Source organism: Puma concolor, chromosome D1, assembly GCF_028749965.1.
Source record: "Puma concolor isolate L17-30 chromosome D1, mPumCon1.1.hap2, whole genome shotgun sequence".
NCBI classification, from domain to species: domain Eukaryota; kingdom Metazoa; phylum Chordata; class Mammalia; order Carnivora; family Felidae; genus Puma; species Puma concolor.
In genome coordinates this window covers 58,614,900-58,637,459 of record NC_141676.1, presented here as the reverse complement: position 1 = coordinate 58,637,459, position 22,560 = coordinate 58,614,900, and the positions used below count along the sequence as shown (strand labels likewise).

The window sequence follows — 22,560 nt, the reverse complement described above, 5'->3', positions numbered from 1 at the left end:
AAGTTGCAGCACTCCATAGGATTAGAACCTAAAGGAAAATTTTGGGTAAACAGGTAACCTTTGAAAATAATGCATGGCTTCAATTCTGTATTCTTTAGCTTACTCATTTCCTACTAAACAATTAGCTTCCTTCCTGATGAAGTATAGAAAATGCTAGTAGTCACTAAAATCTTTTTGGATTTTCTGCAGGATTACTTTTTTGGGGCACTAAAATTATTAGGACTCTAAAATACACTAGTTAAGAGCAACTTTAGTTCAGATTGAATGCATTTACTTTCCAAAAGGGATGTACATTTCCAGAAGGTATGTAAATCAAATAACTTCTCTGCAGACTTACAGTATAATTTTTAGAGCTTTCTTTACCGCTGGCATCACTTGAACCATTTTCTTCTTTTTTTGCTGATTAGCCTGCTCCTATCCTCAAGTAATGAACGCATTGTAAATAAGAGAGCACATTTAGAAAGCAAACAATAATTTGTATTTGAGAAAGCTCCAACATTTGTTTTATTAATAACCTTCTGTGAGTGACAAAAACACAATTTGTGAGGTAAAAAGTATCCATGTAGACCCACAATAGTAGTTTTTCTCAGCCATCAGAGAGAGATTTATTTAGTTTTTACCATAAAATAAGTAAAATATAAAATATCCAAACAGTACTAAGGCTGTACAATAAAGTCACTTTTCTGCCTCAGACCTTATGCCTGGTTTCCCCATCAGAGATAATCACTAGTTTTAGTGTCTTATATTAGCATGGAGTATTTCTGGAATGATGTAAGTATACATATACTTCTTTTTATACAAATTAAAACACATTATGTATGCTTCTGCTTTTCATTTAATGTATCTGAGTTCTATGTGGAAAGAGTTTTAAAAATAATTTGTAGTTCTTTAGAATCTTCATAATATGATAGCTTATAAAAATCATAGTTGTTTGAATATTTTAACAACAAAATAGAAATGTAATTTCATCCTCATGGAAAATGTATGATAATCATGGCTACATAGATTGCCCTTTAGGTGTATTTTTAAACATTTTAACATCAACATCTAATTTAATGTAGTTATGAAATAGTGGAGAAATCTGCATTTAAAGTAGATTTCATTTGCCTGTCACCATAATCACTTAGCACTTTTTACCATAAAAATATACATCTGTCCAATGCATCGTGATTATCCATTTTTATTTTTCTCTAGTTTACAGTCTTTTTCAGAAACAGGAATTAGGTTAGGACTGGTTGTAATGTTTATAACAGAGAATGGAATTTTTAGGCCCTACTCTAGTAGCTGTGCAGTTAAACATTAGGAAGTACTCAGTAACCTAATAATATTCATGTCTGGTGGGTCATTTTTGTATCTTATGTAGCTATAATTAAAAGGAATCATATTTGGCTTTATAGTTGGACTTCATTATTATTAGGAACATTATTAACCTGCTCTGCATAATTATTTTGTTGTTGTGAGGTGGTATAGGATTTAGAACCAGACCAACCTGGATTCAAATCCTGTCTAGACCTCCAGTGTTAGCTCCATGTTAATAGGCTCTCTAAATCTTAATTTCTTTATTAATACAGTGGTAATAATAGGCTCCCTAAATCTTAATTTCTTCATTAACACAGAGGTAATAATACCACCAGTAAGATGCTGCAATTGACATTCTTGTATGAATAAATCTTATTTGAGTAAAGACATTGCTATGGACAGAGATATTTATGGGCCAAAAGGCATATGCAGTTTAAATTTTGGTAGTTGCTGTGATATCATTCTAAAAGGACAATCCTAATTTCTTTTTAAAAGAATTTTAAATCCTAATTTATTTTTTTTAAATAAATAAACTTATTTATTTTTAGTAATCTCTACACCCAACATGGGGCTCAGACTCATGACCCCAAGGTCAAGAGTCACATGCTCTTCCGACTGAGCCAGCCAGGTGCCCTAGGACTATCTCAATTTCTATGGCACTAACTGTATGACACTGCCATATACCCTCTACAGAACTGAAACTTTTTAGTCTTCAATTTTGCCATTCTTATACCTATTTTTAAATGTTAGCCATTTTCAAGTCTCTTTGACCTTTGTATCAAATCTGGTAGCATCTTAAACATTGGGAGAATATAGAGTAGCCCAGTTAGTCTTATTGTTTAGATTCTCCTCTTAATAGCTATTCATAGTTTTATGTAGGCTGTGTATTTGTTAGTGTGTGCCATTTATAAAATGGAGATTTCGTGAGCTAAGGTCATTATATGTGTATATACATACATACACACATATATATACATACATATATATACATAAATTTATATCCATTTTTAGCTGATTATAATTTCAGTTAATCAGAATTTCCATGGCTTCTCATTAGTTTGTGGCATGTACTCTGGTTACTTTAATTCCACTATAACCAGAAAAGCTTTTTGTTTAAATTTTTTTTTTAATGTTTATTTATTTTTGAGAGAGACAGAGACAGAATGCGAGTGGGTTAGGGGCAGAGAGAGAGAGAGAGACACAGAATCCAAAGCACGCTTCAGGCTCTGAGCTGTCAGCACAGAGCCCAATGCAGGTCTCGAACTCATGAGCTGTGAGATCATGACCTGAGCTGAAGTCAGACGCTCAACCAACTGAGCCACCCAGGTGCCCCCAGAAAACCTTTTTGTTTAAATTATATATTAATATAATTTAATATTTTATTTATTATATTAAATAATAAATTATATTAATATAATTTAATGTTTTTATTTCTTTGCAAGTACAAATCTGTTCTAATATTTAGCACCTTATAGGTGCCTTGGTTTATCATTCTGAATATTCGTTATCATTGTATAGGCCATAGACATAGAAGATCTAAGCTGTTAGTATGGACTAAATCCATACTATATATAGTATGGAAGGGAGAAGTTGTGGCTCACCTTATTTTCATAATATTTGACTCTTTCTCTTATAAGGAAAATACTAGAAAATTCCATTCAAATTTTATTCTTATTATAATTGCACTTCCATTTGAAACTTGCTTGTAAAGTAATAGTTCAGTCAAGAGTATCCATGAGCTTTATGAAAATAAGTTAATGGATGTGATAATGAAATACATAATCCTAAAGTATAGATGTTGGCATGTCCTGCCTCACAAGCCAAGCTTGGACTGAATTTTCATTCTTATTCTTAACCAAGTCCACATTTAACATCTAAGACCTTTTTATGATCACCTTTACTGTAGATACATTGAATGGTTTTCTGTGACTTTAAAGAGCAGAAGGCTTACCTGGTCATTTTGAACCGCAGAGGTTTAGGAAGTAATTGGTAGGCATGTGTTGATGGCTTTTATCCAATAGGTTCCTTATTTCTTTTAAAACTTAAGACAGACTCTAACTTACTTAATGTTGTTTTTGACTAGGAGGCTTATTTGGGTTCCATAGCTCTTAAGTTTATCAATTTGTTAAAAAATTCTTGAGTAGTATTACCAAAAATGCTATGACAATTAGAGATACGTGCATTACCTTCGGTAAGGGTCTGGTTCTTTGGGGGGCTCCGTAGATGACAGGTATTGTTTTATTATACATACTAATATTGATAAGTAGCACTGTGGAACTTATATTTAGAACCTTGTGAAATATGCATAATATTTACTGGCTCCTCAGAAGGGCTTCATATCAGGACTCTGCTTGTGATCCTGATTAAGTCTTAATACTTTTTTATAGAATCCCAAAACAAAAGAGCAAATTGAAAATCTGTTACGGAATGGAATGAACAAAGAGCTACGAGATCGTCTTTGTTGCCGAATGACTTTTGGGACGGCGGGACTTCGTTCTGCTATGGGGGCAGGATTTTGCTATATTAATGACCTTACAGTAATACAGTCAACACAGGTAGGTATTATAAAGTATTATGTATACTTTTTATCACTCTATTTTTTGCTTTATAAATTAGGTAGGCTTTCTAAAACAAAAACAAACTTTATGTCTAGGAAGGTACCTTCTTGTAAGTTAAAAAACCTTGGAGCAAATGCTAACCTTTGCTCTTGCACAGAATTTATCTTATAAGTCATTTGTGTATCTTCAAGGTCACAAACTAACTTTCTGATTAAGAGTTCTTATGATTACCATTGTCAACTTCTTGACATTTACTTTGCATTTGAAATCTTGACAGTTACTTTGCATTTGAAATCAGGACACAGATATTGAGATTTCCAATTAACATAAAGAAACAAATTTAGGGGGCGCCTGGGTGGCTCAGTCGGTTGAGCGGCCGACTTCAGCTCAGGTCATGATCTCGCGGTCCGTGAGTTCGAGCCCCGCGTCGGGCTCTGTGCTGACAGCTCAGAGCCTGGAGCCTGTTTCAGATTCTGTGTCTCCCTCTCTCTGACCCTCCCCCGTTCATGCTCTGTCTCTCTCTGTCTCAAAAATAAAATAAACGTTAAAAAAATTAAAAAAAAAATTTTAGGAAAAAGAGAATTACTCATTTTGGCATATGGCCATTGATAAAGGTTAACCAGAATATTTGGAAAGTTTAGTTGAAAATATTTCCCTTAAACATGGTTTTCTATATCCATTTGAGAGTTCTTTAAGACAGTGTATGATGTGATACAATTTATGTCTCCCCATTTTATACAACTTACGCTAGAAACAAATTACTTCTTTTTCTAGTGAAACATTCTCACTGCTTCAAGGAACTATACTTTTGAAGCCAAAATGCATTTAGAATATACTAAAAATAGTTCTGGACTAGAGAATTGCTCAGTAGGCATAATTCTAATCAATACTGTCAAACAGTAAATCATCCTTAGCTTTGTTCTGAGGGAATTCTCCAAAGGCAAAGGCTAGTGCAGAGGATGGAGTAGAAGGGATGATAAGATGACTAGACTACATGGGTAGGATACGTGCCACTTCCCCCATCCCAGACCGCTTTCTTCTCCTCATCCCAAAATTCATCAGTTCACTCTTCTTAATATATTGGTTTCCTCATAAGCTTTCATTTTAAATGAAGATTCCTTGACTTTATAAAAAGGGGTGGAGGAGGTGTTTGAAAATAAATTTCTATGGAAGTGTAAATTTTTACTGGAGTTGAGATTCCATTGTGTGAAAGGGAAAAGCCAAATGGAATCTAATACTTAAGCCCTAGCCCTTTTCAGAGTCTAGATAAAGGGGGATAAGACAGATATTTATACGAGAGAATAATAGGATGTTCTGTGAGGTTTTAGGATAGCATCGTTATTATATATAAATTGGGGAAACTAGTCAACGTGGGCTATATTAAGTTTGCACATGTGTGCACTTACACACACACACACACACACACACACACACACACACACACACACATTCATAGGGAATGTAACCCGTGGACGGGGGGCAAGAGCACCTGGCACTTGGGGTCCCAAACAAACCAAATTTGACCACTTGCCAATGACAAAATCCAAAGAGAGTGGGGTGGTGGTGAAACAAGACAGGAATTTATATCAGTGATACCAACACCGGGAAGACAGCAGACTAGCATCTCAAAGACTGCCTCCAAAGTGCTGAAAATAATTCCAGGTTTGTATAAGGAAAATGTGGGACAAAGGTAGGGAGGTACTTGCAGGTGGGCAGTGAGGGTCAAGTTGCTCACAGTCTTGTAGTCAATCATGTGGGTCTTGCTGGCTCAGGGTAGTCACAGTTACAGTTTCCATAAGGAGACGCTTTGCCAGCATCTTTGCTGAGTTAAGAGATTAGCTGGGAAAAAGAACTTAATCAATTAGGAAATTAGAGCCTAAGGTCAAAATGGAAGTAATTGAAATCCTCTTTGAGGAGCAGGTTGAAAAGAATAATTACACTTGAAAGATCCATGAAAAAAGGGTCTAGAGGTCCCTGGGGCTTCATTTGGTGCTGCCACATAGTTACTTAGCAGTGCCTGCCATCCAGTACTTCAATAAATTAGTATAACTTAGTTTTAGTTGAATGAATTGCCTTGGGCAATTCATTAAATGGAGCTTCAGTCTTACTCTGTCACCTCTTTTTTTGAAGAGATATTGAAAGACAAAAATAGAAAAGGTATCTGCATTCTTTCTTTTTGGGGTCATGAGGATTAAATGTGGCAACACTTTTGATAATGGTTTTAAAGGACTATAAAATATGAAGTGTTATTTTCAGAGATGAAAGCACTTATTGAAGTTATCAAACCATAAGTTAGTTAAATGGTTTTAGTTTATCGTTGTGATATTTTCAGTATTCAGTGCTTCGCTTCTTTTTTTGTCACCAGTGACTGCATATTTTCCTACTTTATGAGATTTTCTTTCTGTGAGATTTTAAAACTAAGGAATTAAGAACGGGATCAGCCATCTTAAGAAATGTTCTGATGAAGGTTTATGTTGCTGATTTAAAATGTTTGTGTCATAAATAGGTCAAATATTTTGGTTGGCTTCAGTCTTATGATTTAGCAAGGCCAAATATGGTCAAAATTCTATTCTCTAGAGCCTTAAGACAAGAAACAATTTCTTTTGGGTCTTCTGACAGTATTTTTTTCTTAGCATACTGACTCTCTTGTCCCCTCGTTTTCCCCTAATGTTTTATGTATCATATTGGATTTAATAGTTACTTAATTGATATTTCTGTGGTATTAAATGAGTCTGAAATTCCAGGAAATAAATGCTTGTCATCTCACATTTGAGGCTTGAACAGTATTGTTCCCAAATCGGTAAACATGAGTATGAAGGCAGAAGCCGGTTCCCTATGAGCCGATAAACTGACCACTACACATAAAAATAATAGATTTTAAGTTGTGGAAAATGCAGGTATTAATCAGGAACTAATCTTTTGTGTTTATCTGCTCCAGGGAATGTACAAATACCTTGAGAGATGCTTCTCAGACTTCAAGCAGAGAGGCTTTGTCGTCGGGTATGACACCCGGGGTCAAGTAACTAGCAGCTGCAGCAGCCAGAGGTACAGCGTTAATTGTTTCAGAGATTAAGTTGGATTGCGATAGCCTTAAAAAAAAAATTAACAGTAGGATTTCTGAAACAGGAAACTGTCAAATAGAAATGTGATCACATGCTGATGTTTATTTTAGAGATGAAATAGAAGCATTTTAAAAAGAACCCTTAGGTTTTACAGGCAGGATTAAAATTTTTAAATATTTAGAGTTAGTATTTAGAATGGTATCATAGTTTATGTTATGATTTTAATACTTTGGCAAAAGCACCAGGTAGGAATGATTAAATAAATTGTATTCTCTCATTATAATCCCATTTAATTAGTTTTAGGTGATTTTCACACATAGTCATGAGATAGTGATACTTTTTTCAGGGGTTACTTATGCAATTGTGTTTATCAGAGTCTCTTATTTCACTTTCCTGCATTCTTTTTGCCCTTTTCAGGTTTTATTTCTTAGTAAAGGAGCCATCAAAAGATGATTAAGGAAAAAGGAGGAAATTAAAAGATCAGTTCTGTTTCTTATTAACTTCCTTTTTAAAAAGCCTTATGTATTTAACATTTTTAAGTTGGAGCATGAAGTTTAACTGCTGATTATAAGAATTGGTTATATTAGGCTACTATATGTTCAGAATAATTCCAATATGAAACCTTTATCTTGTAGAAGGTTAGGTTTTAAAATCTATGATAAGCTAAGGACTGAGTGAAATCTCCCTCAATTTTTTTTTTAGACTTGCTAAACTCACTGCTGCAGTCTTATTGGCCAAAGATGTTCCTGTGTACCTTTTTTCAAGATATGTTCCTACGCCTTTTGTAGTAAGTGTTTTATATTATTGATTGTACAGTTTGTTGCCACAAATTAAAAAAATTTCTTAAATCAACCAGGATTCAAATATTTGTCATGCTTACAGTTCTATATTAAGTGACATGAAAGACCAAAGGAAGGGAAACAAAGTTTACACTGAGTTTATTTTCATTCAACAAGCATGTGTTGAACCACCAAAGAATTTGATCTATAACAAGATAACAAGTTTTAGCCTATTTCTGTCTTAATGTCTTCTCCTGTTACTCAAAGTTATTCCTATGTCAAATGTGTAAGTAGGTGGAAAGCAAAATGGAATTATGGTGTGACTGTTTTTTCAGCCATATGCGGTCCAGGAGCTCAAAGCAGTTGCAGGTGTGATGATTACTGCTTCTCACAACCGCAAAGAAGACAACGGGTACAAGGTAAACTTTGGACTCTTGATCTTTGCTTATTGTATAGTTCTTATTTTATTTAAATAATATGTGCTGAGTTATACTTTCATCACTGAGGATCAGGGTTAGATGTTGGGGACAGGAATATAAAAACATGAGGGCCAGCCCTTGAAGGATGTGTTTTCCTAATGGCCCTATTACTTCTCAACGTGTACTACTACAAAAATCTCTTCAGTGGTCTTTTTACTTCTAGTATTCTACTGCCTTTGATTTCCCCATCCTATCTCAAACCCACCCTGTCTACATTTTAGAAACAAAGTCATACTGAGAACTGAGAACTTAAAGAATGAATGGGAGTTTGCAGGAGGAAAGCCAGAGGAACAGTACCTTTATCTCACTCTCCTTTTCCTCCAACCTTCTACTGGGACTCCCCGTTGGCTGTAGGATCCATTTGATGTGTCAGCCTCCATGGCAGAAAGCAGGGCAGAGAGGGGCGAAGAGCAGCAAAGAGAGGGTACAGCACAGTATTGAGCCAGTGTTCAGGGCTCCTGGGTGATGAATGCATGATCTTACATTTGTTTTTCTTCTTGTATGGGAGGTCTTCAGGTACACTGAACTCTGTTTTATTAGGGAAAAGAAGATTTAGTACTAATCTATGATTTTGGCCCTGGCCAGCTAAATGGGTAGTGTTACTATGCACAGAGACAGAGAAGAAGCATGATTAATTCAGTTTGGGACATATTAAGTTTGAGGTCTTTGTGGGCCAACCAGGTAGCAACATCCGGTAGGTGACTGGATATATATAGATCTTCTTTGGGGAGAAATCTAAGGTTAAAGTTACAGATTTGGGGGTTATCATACATATTAGAACATGTAAGAATATTTGGAAGTCTTTTAGTTAGGTGAGTGGCCCAGAGACAGTATATAGTAAAAAATAGGTACAAAAGGGATCCCCAGGGAACATCAACTTTAAGGAAGGCAGAAAGAAGAAGAGCTGGAGATAGAGGATAGACCAGGGGAGATTAGTGCCATAAAAACCAAAGGGATAAGAAGAGAGTTGCAAGGAAGAAGAAGTCAACTGTCAAAGAGAGCTGAGAACCCAGATCTCTCCTCTGAGCATCAGATCAGATTTCTAAATCCAGCTATCTACCTGATATCCATTGGGATGTCTAATAGACATTTCAGAATTAGTGTCTCTCAAATAGAGGTCTTAATTCCCCCACAACCTGTCACATGCACACCCAAATTTGTTCCTCCCTGAATCTTCCCCACCTCTGTAAATTGACATTATTAGCCACCCAAACAAAGACCAAAAATAATTTTATTTATTTATTTATTTATTTATTTATTTATTTATTTATTTACTGAGAGAGAGAGAGAGAGTGCATGCCATGTGCTCATGAGCAGGAGAAGGGCTGAGAGAGAAGGAGGGAATCCCAACCAGGCTCCACACTTAGCATGGAGCTGATCCTACCCCCCACCCAGGTGCCCAGCCAGTGCCCCCCAAAATTATTCTTGATTATTCATTTTCCTTCACTCCTAACATTTAACCCACTAAAAGATTCTACAGATTCTACATTTAAAATGTATGTTGAGGGGTGCCTGGGTGGCTCAGTTGGTTGAGCGTCCGACTCTTGGTTTTGGCTCAGGTTGTGATCTCACAGTCAGGAAGGGGTCTGCTCTGAGCTGAGCATGGAGCCTGCTTGGGATTCTCTCTCTCCCTATCTCTCTACCCGTCCACCACTCTCTCTAAGTAAGTAAAAAATAAATAAACACACTTTAAAAAATAATAATAAAATACAATAAAATAAAATGTATGTTGAATATATTTGCTCTGCTCACTTCTACCTCCACCGTCATCAAGCACTTTTATCTTATGTCAGAGCTACGGCATCCTATCTGGTCTCGTTCTAGTCCCGTTGTTCTCCCTGAAATCCATTTTCCACCAAGCAAGCAGATGATTTTTATTTAATATGAAAAGGTCATGTTACTTTCCTTCTTAAAATTCTCCAGTGGCTTCTCACTCTTCAAATAAAATCCACACTCCTTACCTTGGGGTTTCCAGGACTCTGTCTCCTGTCTACCTCTTCAACCTCATTTCATTCATTCCTCTCCTGTGTCCACTACATTCCACTCACACTACTGTTTCTTTCTGTTCCTTTGGTCCTCCAGTATACCAAAGCCTTTCCCACCTCTGAGCCTTTGTAATTATTTTTTCCTCTGCTTGGATTGCTCTCCCTTAATCTTGCAGATTTGCTTATTTTCATCCTTCAGATTCCTGCCCACATGTTATTTCCTTGAAGAGACCTTCCCAAGCCATCTTATCTGAAGTGACTTCCCTCAGTGACTTTCTCATCATCTTGTTTATTTCCTTTACAGAACTTATCACTGTCTCTGATTATCTGCTTTCTTTAGGATGAATTGCTTCTTTATTGACTTGTTTGACCTTCCCCAACGCTCTTCCCCAATATAAGCTCAGGGGTGGAAGGACTTCACCTGTTATGGTAGTCATTCCTGGTGAACGTATTTGTCACATAATAGAGCCTCAAAGATTTTTTTCCTTAAAATATAAGCACGATGTAAAAAGGATAAAAGTTAAACAGTGTAAAAAGTGAAACAGCCAAAAGTACCTCTCCCATTTCTTTCCCCCAGTACCCCTATTCAGAAGCAAATATTGTTTCTGGTTTTGTTTCCTCCCAGAGATTGTCTATGCATGTATAATTATATATGTATTTGTCACTCCCACATTTTTTCTATAAATGGGAGAGTGTCACTCCCACATTTTTTTCCATAAATGGGAGAGTACTATATAGTGTTCTACACCTTGCTGTTTTTCACACAACAGCATGAAACAGTCTTAGAGATCATTCTCTCAGTTGATCAATTGATAGGTAGATAGGTCTGCCTTATTCCTCTTTAAAAATCTGTATAAACGAATCCTGGTTTATTTGACCAGTCCTCTGTTGAGGAACATTTCATTTGTTTCTGATCTTCTGCTACTCATAAACAGTGCTACAAAGAATATTGTCTTTGTTCATATGTTTAAGTAGATTTGCATAGTCAGTATAGAATAGTTGTTTTTTTAATACGAAATTTATTGTCAAATTGGTTTCCATACAACACCCAGTGCTCATCCCAACAGGTGCCCTCCTCAATGCCCATCACCCACTTTCCCTCCCTCCCACCCCCCATCAACCCTCAGTTTGTTCTCAGTTTTTAAGAGTCTCTTATGGTTTGCCTCCCTCCCTCTCTAACTTTTTATTTCCTTCCCCTCCCCCATGGTCTTCTGTTAAGTTTCTCAGGAAGAGTGAAAACATATGGTATCTGTCTTGCTCTGTATGACTTATTTCACTTAGCATCACACTCTCCAGTTCCATCCACATTGCTACAAAAGGCCATATCTGATTCTTTCTCATTGCCAAGTAGTATTCCATTGTGTATATAAACCACAATTTCTTTATCCGTTCATCAGTTGATGGACATTTAGGCTCTTTCCATAATTTGGCTATTGTTGAAAGTGCTGCTATAAACATTGGGGTACAAGTGCCCCTGTGCATCAGCACTCCTGTATCCCTTGGGTAAATTCCTAGCAGTGCTATTGCTGGGTCATAGGGTAGATCTATTTAGAATAGGGGTTAAGACTATGGGTTGGGTTTAAAACCTGCCTCTGCCACTCAGAAGCTTTGTGACCCCAGGCAAGTTCTTTTCTCTGTGCTTTAGTTTCCCCATCTGCAAACTAGGGGGAATAATAGAACCAATGTCATAGGGTAAGAGTGATGATTAAAGGAGATACTGCATGCAAAATGCCTAGTATAGTGTCTGGCTCCAATAAATGCTCAATAAATGTTAGCTGTTGCATCTATTCTTTTTTTTTTTTTTAATTTTTAATGTTTATGTATTAGAGAGAGAGAGAGAGCATGAACGGGGGCGAACAGAGAGAGAGGGAGACAGAGAACCCCAAGCAGGCTCCACACTGTTAGTGCAGAGCCCTATGCAGAGATCGAACCCGTGAACCATGAGATCATGCCCTGAGCCGAAATTGGGCCCTCAACCGACTGAGCCACCCCAGTGCCCCAATTGCTTTTATTCTTATCATCTTATAGCTGCATTGTCCAGTATTGTAGCCACTAGCCACCTATGGCTTTTGAACATTTAAAATATGACTAGTATGAACTAAGATACACTGAAAGTGTAAAATACACACCGGATTTCAAAGTCATAGTAGGAAAAAAGAATGTAAGATGTTTAATTAATTTTATATTGATTACATGTTGAAATGATAATATTTTGGATATATTGGGTTATATAAAGCATATTACAGTTAATTTTACCTCTTCCTTTTTCTCTTTTTTAATGTGGTTACTAGAAAATTTAAAATTACATAAGTGAGCTTGCATTTGTGGCTGACTTTATATTTCTATGACACTGTTCATCTATAGGATAAATTCTGGAAGTGAAATTTTTGAGTCAAAGGGATATGAAAGAAAATTTGTCATTCTCTACTCAAGGTGGTTGTACCAATTGATACTCTCACTAACAATGTATACCTTTCATATTATCAAACTTGTTGGTCTTTACCAATCAGGTGAAAATATTAGGTTTAATCTGCACCTGTTCTGTGAGTGAGGTTGAGCATCTTTTCACTTATTTACATGATATTTGTGTTCCATTTCCTGAGAAGTCTGTTAAAGGTTTTGTCCATTTTTCTCTTGGGTAATTGCTCTTCTTCTTAGTGATTTTTGGGAACTCTTTATATGTGAAAAATAGCTCTTGGTCATCTGTTTTGCAGGTATTTTTCCCCATATCATCATTTGCCTTTTGACTTTATTTATATTTTCCATGCGTGGTATTGTATTTTTTCCACTTGGGAAAAAATTATTTTGACATTTTTATTGGTATCATAGTTCATTTGTAGATTAATTTAGGAAGCTTCAATGTTTTTACAATTTTTATTGAGTCTCTTATTCATGAACAGGATGTATCTTTCTGTTCTTTCAAGACTTCTATTATATACTCTAGTAACATTTTAAATATTTTTTTAAATTTGTCTATTTATTTTGAGAGAGACAGGGCAAGTGGGAGAGGGGCTGAAAGGGAGGAAGGGAGAGAGTCCCAAGCAGATTCCATGCTGTCAGCACAGAGCCCGATGTGAGGCTTGAACCCACAAAACTGTGAGATCATGACCTGAGCTGAAACCAAGAGTCAGACACTTAACTGACTCAGGCACCCCTTAAATATTTTTGATAGATTTTTCATATTTCTTTTGAAGTTTGTTCCTGGGTATACTTTGTTGCATGGATTCTTCTGTTTTGAATCTAATACGGATACTTTCTGCTATAGATTCAGAAAACCCACAAAAGTGGTTTAAGCTGAGAGGACTTTATTTTTCAGACATAAAGTCCAAAGGTAGGTGGCTACTGGCAGGGTTCTGTAGCTCAGTGTTGTTGGGCCTGGCATTTCTGCAGTTTTTTTGGCCTTTCTCACCAGTGTGGACATCATATAATGGTTGTAACTCTAGGCATCACATCCATATACAAAAGAAGAAATGGGCAAGGAGAAAGGCCAGGAGCTTTTTGTCATGTTTTATAAATTTTTATGGTGAGTTTCTGAAAGCTATGGATATAGGCTATGGATAGAATCTTTTTTATGGCTTGGACTGTGGGAGGATCACTCAGATTAGTTTTTGGTATTGTTTTTTTAATTTCTTTAGAATCCTCAGGAGTTTCGCTGATGGGGAGCAATTTCTGTGTTAATTTAGACCTCAGATTTGAAAGTGTTTTCATACCCAGAAGAATAGACATGCTTCCTCATCACCTTTCTAGAATAGTGGGCAGAGACTCTATACTGTAATTCTACTGATCACAAGGGGTGGGAGGGGAGTCTCAGGTCTCAAATTTCCTGCCTTCCACATGGGTGTTACAACTCAAGAACCAGGGAAATAGTTCCCAAAGCCCAGGCAGTCACAGCATTAGCTCACAGCCTCATCACTCTGGTGTTCAATTCTTTCCTTTTTTCCCATTGCCTGGAGTTTTCCCTTTTCTTCTTATGAACTAAGCTATACATTTTAGATGTTTTTCCAACTTTAGCTAACATTTTAAGGTGTTTATATTGTGAGAATTTTCATCTAGCCTACCATATTGTTTGGCACAGAGCTTAGTACATAGTTTATATTCAAATATATTCTTCCTTGGCACAAAAACAGACACATAGACCAATGGAATAGAATAGAAACCCCAGAACTAGACCCACAAACGTATGGCCAACTCATCTTTGACAAAGCAGGAAAGAACATCCAATGGAAAAAAGACAGTCTCTTTAACAAATGGTGCTGGGAGAACTGGACAGCAACATGCAGAAGGTTGAAACTAGACCACTTTCTCACACCATTCACAAAAATAAACTCAAAATGGATAAAGGACCTGAATGTGAGACAGGAAACCATCAAAACCTTAGAGGAGAAAGCAGGAAAAGACCTCTCTGACCTCAGCCGTAGCAATCTCTTCCTCGACACATCCCCAAAGGCAAGGGAATTAAAAGCAAAAGTGAATTACTGGGACCTTATGAAGATAAAAAGCTTCTGCACAGCAAAGGAAACAACCAACAAAACTAAAAGGCAACCAACGGAATGGGAAAAGATATTTGCAAATGACATATCGAACAAAGGGCTAGTATCCAAAATCTATAAAGAGCTCACCAAACTCCACACCCGAAAAGCAAATAACCCAGTGAAGAAATGGGCAGAAAACATGAATAGACACTTCTCTAAAGAAGACATCCGGATGGCCAACAGGCACATGAAAAGATGTTCAGCGTCGCTCCTTATCAGGGAAATACAAATCAAAACCACACTCAGGTATCACCTCACGCCAGTCAGAGTGGCCAAAATGAACAAATCAGGAGACTATAGATGCTGGAGAGGATGTGGAGAAACGGGAACCCTCTTGCACTGTTGGTGGGAATGCAAATTGGTGCAGCCACTCTGGAAAGCAGTGTGGAGGTTCCTCAGAAAATTAAAAATAGACCTACCCTATGACCCAGCAATAGCACTGCTAGGAATTTATCCAAGGGACACAGGAGTACTGATGCATAGGGGCACTTGTACCCCAATGTTCATAGCAGCACTCTCAACAATAGCCAAATTATGGAAAGAGCCTAAATGTCCATCAACTGATGAATGGATAAAGAAATTGTGGTTTATATACACAATGGAGTACTATGTGGCAATGAGAAAAAATGAAATATGGCCTTTTGTAGCAACGTGGATGGAACTGGAGAGTGTGATGCTAAGTGAAATAAGCCATACAGAGAAAGACAGATACCATATGGTTTCACTCTTATGTGGATCCTGAGAAACTTAAGAAAAACCCATGGGGGAGGGGAACAAAAAAAAAAAAAAAAAAAAAAAGAGGTTAGAGTGGGAGAGAGCCAAAGCATAAGAGACTGTTGAGAACTGAGAACAAACTAAGGGTTGATGGGGGGTGGGAGGGAGGAGAGGGTGGGTGATGGGTACTGAGGAGGGCACCTTTTGGGATGAGCACTGGGTGTTGTATGGAAACCAATTTGACAATAAATTTCATATATTAAAAAAAAAAACAAAAAAACAAAAAAAAAAAACAAATATATTCTTCTTTTCATCATTCAGGATGCAAAAGAGGGTAGTCTTGTCATATATATGGTAGAAGTCAGTATAGATATTTTCTAAGCCGAGTCCCTTCTAACTTTGAGATCCTATGAATTATAGAAATACATTTTCTTGCTTTTTTGTTAACTGTTCCTAATTTCTTGTTGATCAAGCCACTTGACAAACTGACAGCTTAATGAAATGTATTTTGATTAATACTGAAAACACATATACTGAAATGTATATGCAGTAATTAACATGTTAGTTATCTTTCCTGATCTAGACTTTATCTGGTGTGACATAAATTCTACTTTAATTTATAGCTGATAATTTCTTCTTTATCACAGAACTACTTTATAATGCTAAAATTTTATAGTGTCAAAGTTTATAGATATCCCATAATTTCTTAGATTATCTGTAGTATATAGTTATAGATCTAAGAGTATGATTGAATACTATGGTATATGTATGCATTAATATGTTGTCATAATGGTGCCCTGATTATATTTTACTTGTATTGTTATTAAAGTATACTTCTAAAAGAGAAAATAATACATGATCATTTTATTAACGAGTCCCTGAGGAATCTTTATCATCAACATCCTTTCATATTACTTTAGTCCCGTGTTGACAGTTTCTACTTGATTAATTTGGTATGGTTCTTTATAAAGCCAAAGATCTCTACTGTAGCAAAAAATATCTGGCCTACATTTCAAGTAATTATAGCTGTATTTACCTATCAACTAGGTTTATTGGGAAACTGGTGCCCAGATCACATCTCCTCATGACAAAGAAATTCTGAAATGTATAGAAGAATGTGTGGAACCTTGGAATGGTTCCTGGAATGATAATTTAGTGGATACCAGCCCACTGAAGAGAGATCCTCTGCAGGACATTTGCAGAAGATACATGGAAGATCTTAAAAAGATCTGTTTTCACAGGTATCTATGGGGGGAATGTAGGATAGTATTACCATACAATAAGATTAATAAAGGAAAGAAATAGGAATAAAAATGTGTTGGCTATGGATTATATGAAGAATATAGCTAAATAGCACTATTCATCATAGTTAAAAGGTGAAAATAACCCAAATATCCAACTAATGAATGGATAAATAAACTATGGTATATCCATACAACAAAATATCATTCAGCTGTAAAAAGAAATATTGATGCATACCACAACATGGATAAACTTTGAAAACATGCAAAGTGAAAGAAGCCAGTCACAAAGGACCACATACTGTATGATTCCATTTATAGGAAATGTCCAGAGAAGGCAAATCTGTAGAGACAGAAACAGAAAGTATATTAGTGATTGCCTATGGCTGGGAGGAATGGGAGCGTTAGGGGGTGGTGGCTCTGGGGTACACAATTTCTTTCTGGGGTAATGAGAATGTCCTAAAATTGATTGTGGTAATGTTTGAATAACTGAACATAGTAAAAGCCATTAAATTGTACATTTTAATAGAAGAATTGTATAGTATATTAATTGCTTCCTCATAAAGCCATTAAAAATTATAGCTCAATATATGTATTCTCTGTATGAGATCAGGAAATTTCTTCTAAAATTTGATTTTGCCTTCCATATTTTCTTACTATTCCATAAATAGCTAACACTACCGCTAGAAAGCATCCTGGCTTGCTGAGTTTATTTGCTTTCTCCTAAAAAATAGATTTTAGCTTTTTCTCTAACTTATTTTAATTATACCACAAGTACCAAGTTTTGTGATATTGACTGAATAATTCTTTTCCTTTACAGGGAATTAAATTCAAAGACCACCTTGAAATTTGTACATACATCTTTTCATGGGGTCGGACATGACTATGTGCAGCTGGCTTTTCAAGTGTTTGGTTTTAAGCCTCCTATTCCAGTACCAGAACAAAAAGATCCTGATCCAGACTTTTCTACTGTTAAATGCCCAAATCCTGAAGAAGGAGAATCTGTGCTGGTATTTTTTTTCTTTATTTAAATTATTATGAGTGTGTTAAACTTCATCAAATAGATAGAACTCATTTGACAATTCAATGATTACTTACAAAAGTAGATACCATCTTACTTTACATAATTTAAATTATATTGGAGCCATATATTCTGTTTTATTTGAAATCTCTATAGTGGATATTTCTACTTCTAGGCTTTTTTTTTTAAGTTTATTTTTTTATTTTGAGAGAGAGAGGGAGGCGCAGAGTGAGAATTCGAAGCAGCCTCTATACCATCTGCACAGAGCCTGATGCAGGGCTCAGTCTCACAAGCCAGGAGATCATGACCTGAGCCAAGATCAAGAGTCAGACACTTAACCGACTGAGCCGCCCAGGAGCCCCTAGGCTTATCTTAAATTTAGCCAAACTTATATTCCTTCTAAAATTTATATCAACTAACATCATCCCTCCATTTAGAAATTAAATGAATTTAACATCTTCAATAAAATCCAATGATTTGTCTGTTTCAGGAACTTTCTTTGAGACTGGCAGAGAGAGAAAATGCCCGGGTAGTGCTAGCCACAGATCCTGATGCAGACCGACTGGCAGTGGCAGAACTTCAGGAGAAGTAAGTAAAGCCTGTTATTTAATTAAAAGCTTAAAACTTTGAAAAACAGTTTTTGATTTTAAGTCTTACAGGCTCATCGGAAATAATAACAATAAGAAAATAAATCTCCCAGAAGCCCACTATCCAAAGATAACCCTTAGGTTGATATTTTGCCATTTCCTTTCTATATTTTTTCTACTCAGATATTTGAGATATGCTATAATTGTTTCTATAAAATTGTTATTATACTATATATATTTTAATATTTTCATTGTCTTCCACTTAATATTGAACTATGAACACTCTTCAGTCCTTAAATATTGCTTAAAATATTCTTTTCTTTAAATTTTTTAACGTTTATTTTTATTTTTGAAAGAGAGAGAGAGAGAGGGAGAGAACAAGTGGAGGAGGGGCAAAGAGAGAGGGAAACAGAATCTGGAGCAGGCTCCAGGCTCTGAGCTGTCAGCACAGAGCCCGATGCAGGACCTCAATCCACGAACCATAAGATCATGACCTGAGCCAAAGTCAGACGCTTAACCAACTGAGCCACCCAGGAACCCCTTAAAATATTAATTCTTAAAATGGAATAATACCCCAGCAGATTGCTTTATGAATACAATCATTTTCTAATCTTGGTCCTTTGGGTTGCTGTGGATTTTTATCATTATAATGTTGTGACAAATGTCCTTACACAGACAGGATATCATATTCTAAATTTTTCTCTCATTAAGTAAGAGAATAAAAGTTACAATGTAATAATTTTTCAGCAGACATTGCTGCCATTTCTACCCAAAGTTCACCCCTGGTGAGTAAGAAATGGTACTAAATGTTTTCTCAAAAATCTCATATAATAGTTCTTGGATTTTCCTATGTGAAGGATGGTAATTTGTTTGTATGTCTTAGGGTCAAGAAATTTTAATAAGAAGTTATAAAAGTGTTGAACTGAATTTTCATTCTCTCTCCAGTGGTCATTGGAAAGTTTTCACAGGGAATGAGTTGGCAGCTTTGTTTGGGTGGTGGATGTTTGATTGCTGGAAGAAAAATAAATCAAGAAATGCTGATGTGAAGAACGTTTATATGTTAGCCACCACAGTCTCTTCCAAAATTTTGAAGGCAATTGCACTTGAAGAAGGATTTCATTTTGAAGTAAGAAAAGATAATATCTGTGTGCTACTTTTCTAAATCAATTTCTTTTTTAAAATTACATGAGCTATTACTTAAACCCATTAATCTGACAATTTTTTCAAGTTTATTTATTTTGAGATAGAGAGCACGAGCTGGGGGAGGGGCAGAGAGAGAGAGAGGGAGAGAGAGAATCCGAAGCAGGCTCTGAGCGATCAGCACAGAGCCTAATGCAGAGCTCAAACTCACAAACTATGAAATCATGACCTGACCTGAAATCAAGGGTCGGATGCTTAACCAACTGAGCCACCCAGGTGCCCCTCTAAATCAATTTCTATACATTAAATTCACCTCCCCACTAAAACTGACTTTTATTGATTTGATTTATAATCCCCCCTTTTTTCTAATTCTGTTAAAATTTGCTCATCTTTTGACAATTCAGACACCTTGAGCCAAGTTCATCCAGTATGTGAATTTCTGGAACTAAGATAAGATGTTCTTTAAAAATTGAATTAATGCTTATTATTTCATACAACAATACTTGGTTTTCATACTGAGAAAATCTTGCTCCTAGTGATCTCATCAGTAGCATAAACTCCATTCCAAAAAATTGTAGGTATCATCGACCACTGTTTAGGCTCTTCAGGTTCAGTCTTAAGAAAATTAAAGCAGTCTTCTAAATTGTAAATGAAGACCCAATGATTCTCCATCCAAAAAAACAAATAATGACTCACTCTCAGCACAGATCTGTAACCTCTGTCTCAGGCGGTTAAGCTGACAGTTTTTAGAGCTTCTGAAACTGATGCCAATTAAATTGCTTTTCCTCTGCCATCTTTGCCAAAATGTCAGTGTAAATGTCACCTCTGGGCCTTCTTTTTTTTTTTTTTTTTTTTTAGCCACAGCCAAGCTACAGGTCTTAACATTAATTGGCTGAATAAAATAAAATTATACCTGTTTTAATGAAATGGAACTTTCATTCTCAGGCTTTTAAAGAAATACAAACAGCAAAAGAGCAGAAATTGAAAATTTATTCAAGCTTGAGATTCTGAATTATATTAATGTTAACATTCTCCTTGTTAATATCTCTGGCAAAAACAACATACAATGAGCACAAAAGAGAAAAAAGAATCTGATTCTGGAGACCAATATTATAAATTTGCTTCCTTGTGTTGTTGTATGTAAGGAGGTAGCAGAGGTTTTTGGCTTTTATTTTTTCCCACTGAGGAAGTAGAGAGGTGAATTGGGAATCATAAGCTAGTAATGGTCAGCTCTAGAATCAGTGTCTATCACATGCTCTTTCTGTTGACTCTAAAACAGTTCACGTCTTTATTTATTTATTTTTTTAATCTTTATTTATTTTTGAGAGAAAGCAACAGAGCGCAAGCAGGGGAAAAACAGACAGAGAGGGAGACACAGAATCTGAAGCAGACTCCAGGCTCTGAGCTGTCAGCACAGAGCCAGATGCAGGGCTCAAACTCACCAACCGCGAGTTCATGACCAGAGCTGAAGTTGGATGCTTAACCCACTGAGCCACCCAGGCGCCCCATAAAACAGTTCATGTCTTTATTTTTTTTTTTAATGTTTTATTTATTTTTGATAGAGAGAGAGCATGCATGGGGGAGGGGCAGAGAGAGAGGGAGACATAGAATCTGAAACAGGCTCCAGGTTCTGAGCCACCAGCACAAAGCCCGATGTGGGGCTTGAACTCAGGAACAACAAGATCATGACTTGAGCTGAAGTTGGACGCTCAACTGACTGAGCCACCCAGGCACCCCAGACAGTTCATGTCTTTAAAGTGAACGGTAGCTCATCAGATGAAAAGTCCTTGAATCTAATTACCAAAGAAGGGCTCAGTAACTCTCTTGGGTTTATTTAGGCCATGGTATTAGAGTAGGGAACACTTGGTTCAAGCTTATGCTGTGATAATGTTGTAAGTGTATCATTAAAAACCTTTATGGCCTTCAATTATTCAGGGGGACTAAATCACACCCTTTGTAGGGTGCTCTTATATTAGTACTTATAATACAGCCTAAAAGACAGTTTCTGAGAAGCAGTGTAATTGAATCCTGGCTCTATCTCATATACGGCATAATCTTGGGCAAATTTACTGAGCCTCTATTTCAGTAACAGAGTTTTTGTAAGCATTTAAAAAGACAGTGATATAGAGCACCCGTTAACAGTGCTTGATAAATAGTGGATGATCATAATAGATGTGTGTATTTATGTTACTATTTGTATCACCACTTTTAACTGCTGGACTGTATTTGGTGCAAATCACCTATTTGTGTGCTCAATGAATAGTAGTTCATCAGTCGTGGCAATGTGAATCCAAGCATTTCCTGGCTGTATGCTTACTACTTTATAAATCTGTGTGGACCAAACACCGTAACAGAAGATCACTATGAGAGTGTTATGTGCGTTTAGCAATAGGCTTTACTATATTTTTATGAGGAGTCACTTAACTAGAGTGGCCTTCTGTGCATTTCAGGAAACATTACCAGGTTTTAAATGGATTGGATGTAGGATAAAAGACCTCCTGGAAAATGGGAAAGAAGTCCTTTTTGCATTTGAGGAGTCAATTGGTATGTAGTAAATATTAAAATCTTTGAAATTTGAATGAGAGCATCTTTTTAAATATAGTAATTCTATGGAGAGGAGTTTTTGTCTTCTGGTTTTGCATTTTGTGTTGTAAAAACCATAGAGAACTCAGAAATATGTGGCTGCATTTTTCATCGTGGGGAAAAAAGACCCTTAAAAATTCCCTAAATACCTTCAGTATCAAGGGGTATCATCTGTTACTAGGCTCTTAAATTCATTTGTTCTTCTGAAGAAATAAAACTATTGAAATTAGTATTTTTAATTTTTTTTAATGTTTATTTTTGAGAGAGAGTGAGACAGAGCATGAGCGGGGGAGGAGCAGAGAGAGGGAGACACAGAATCCAAAGCAGGCTTCAGGCTCTGAGCTGTCAGCACAAAGCCTGACACGGGGCTCTAACTCACGGACTGTGAGATCATGACCTGAGCCGAAGTCGGACGCTCAACCGACTGAGCCACCCAGGCGCCCCTGGAAATTATTTTTTTCAAGTTTATTTATTTATTTTGAAAGAGGGACAGCATGAGTGCAGAGGGGAAGAGAGAGAGGGAGAATCCCAAGCAGGCTCCATACCATCAGCATGGAGCCAGATGTGGGGCTCGAACCCA

General features: G+C 36.5%; 1 protein-coding gene and 1 long non-coding RNA gene across 2 annotated transcripts in view; one reads left to right on the top strand and one right to left on the bottom strand.

Moving 5' to 3' along the window:
- The window catches only part of PGM2L1 (phosphoglucomutase 2 like 1), a 52,354-nt gene that overhangs the window by 17,672 nt on the left and 12,122 nt on the right, over window positions 1-22,560 (top strand). Inside the window, exons 2-10 of the mRNA XM_086678296.1 lie at window positions 3,687-3,854; window positions 6,796-6,902; window positions 7,622-7,706; window positions 8,034-8,117; window positions 16,456-16,649; window positions 17,470-17,659; window positions 18,161-18,258; window positions 19,203-19,383; window positions 21,848-21,941. Of these exons, the coding sequence (XP_086534422.1) occupies window positions 3,687-3,854; window positions 6,796-6,902; window positions 7,622-7,706; window positions 8,034-8,117; window positions 16,456-16,649; window positions 17,470-17,659; window positions 18,161-18,258; window positions 19,203-19,383; window positions 21,848-21,941 (1,201 nt within the window). The remainder of the gene's footprint in view (window positions 1-3,686; window positions 3,855-6,795; window positions 6,903-7,621; window positions 7,707-8,033; window positions 8,118-16,455; window positions 16,650-17,469; window positions 17,660-18,160; window positions 18,259-19,202; window positions 19,384-21,847; window positions 21,942-22,560) is intronic.
- LOC147576749 (uncharacterized) overlaps window positions 7,841-22,560 on the bottom strand; it is a 39,050-nt gene continuing 24,330 nt past the window's right edge. Inside the window, exon 2 of the long non-coding RNA XR_015241075.1 lies at window positions 7,841-8,705. This is a non-coding gene — a long non-coding RNA (uncharacterized LOC147576749). The remainder of the gene's footprint in view (window positions 8,706-22,560) is intronic.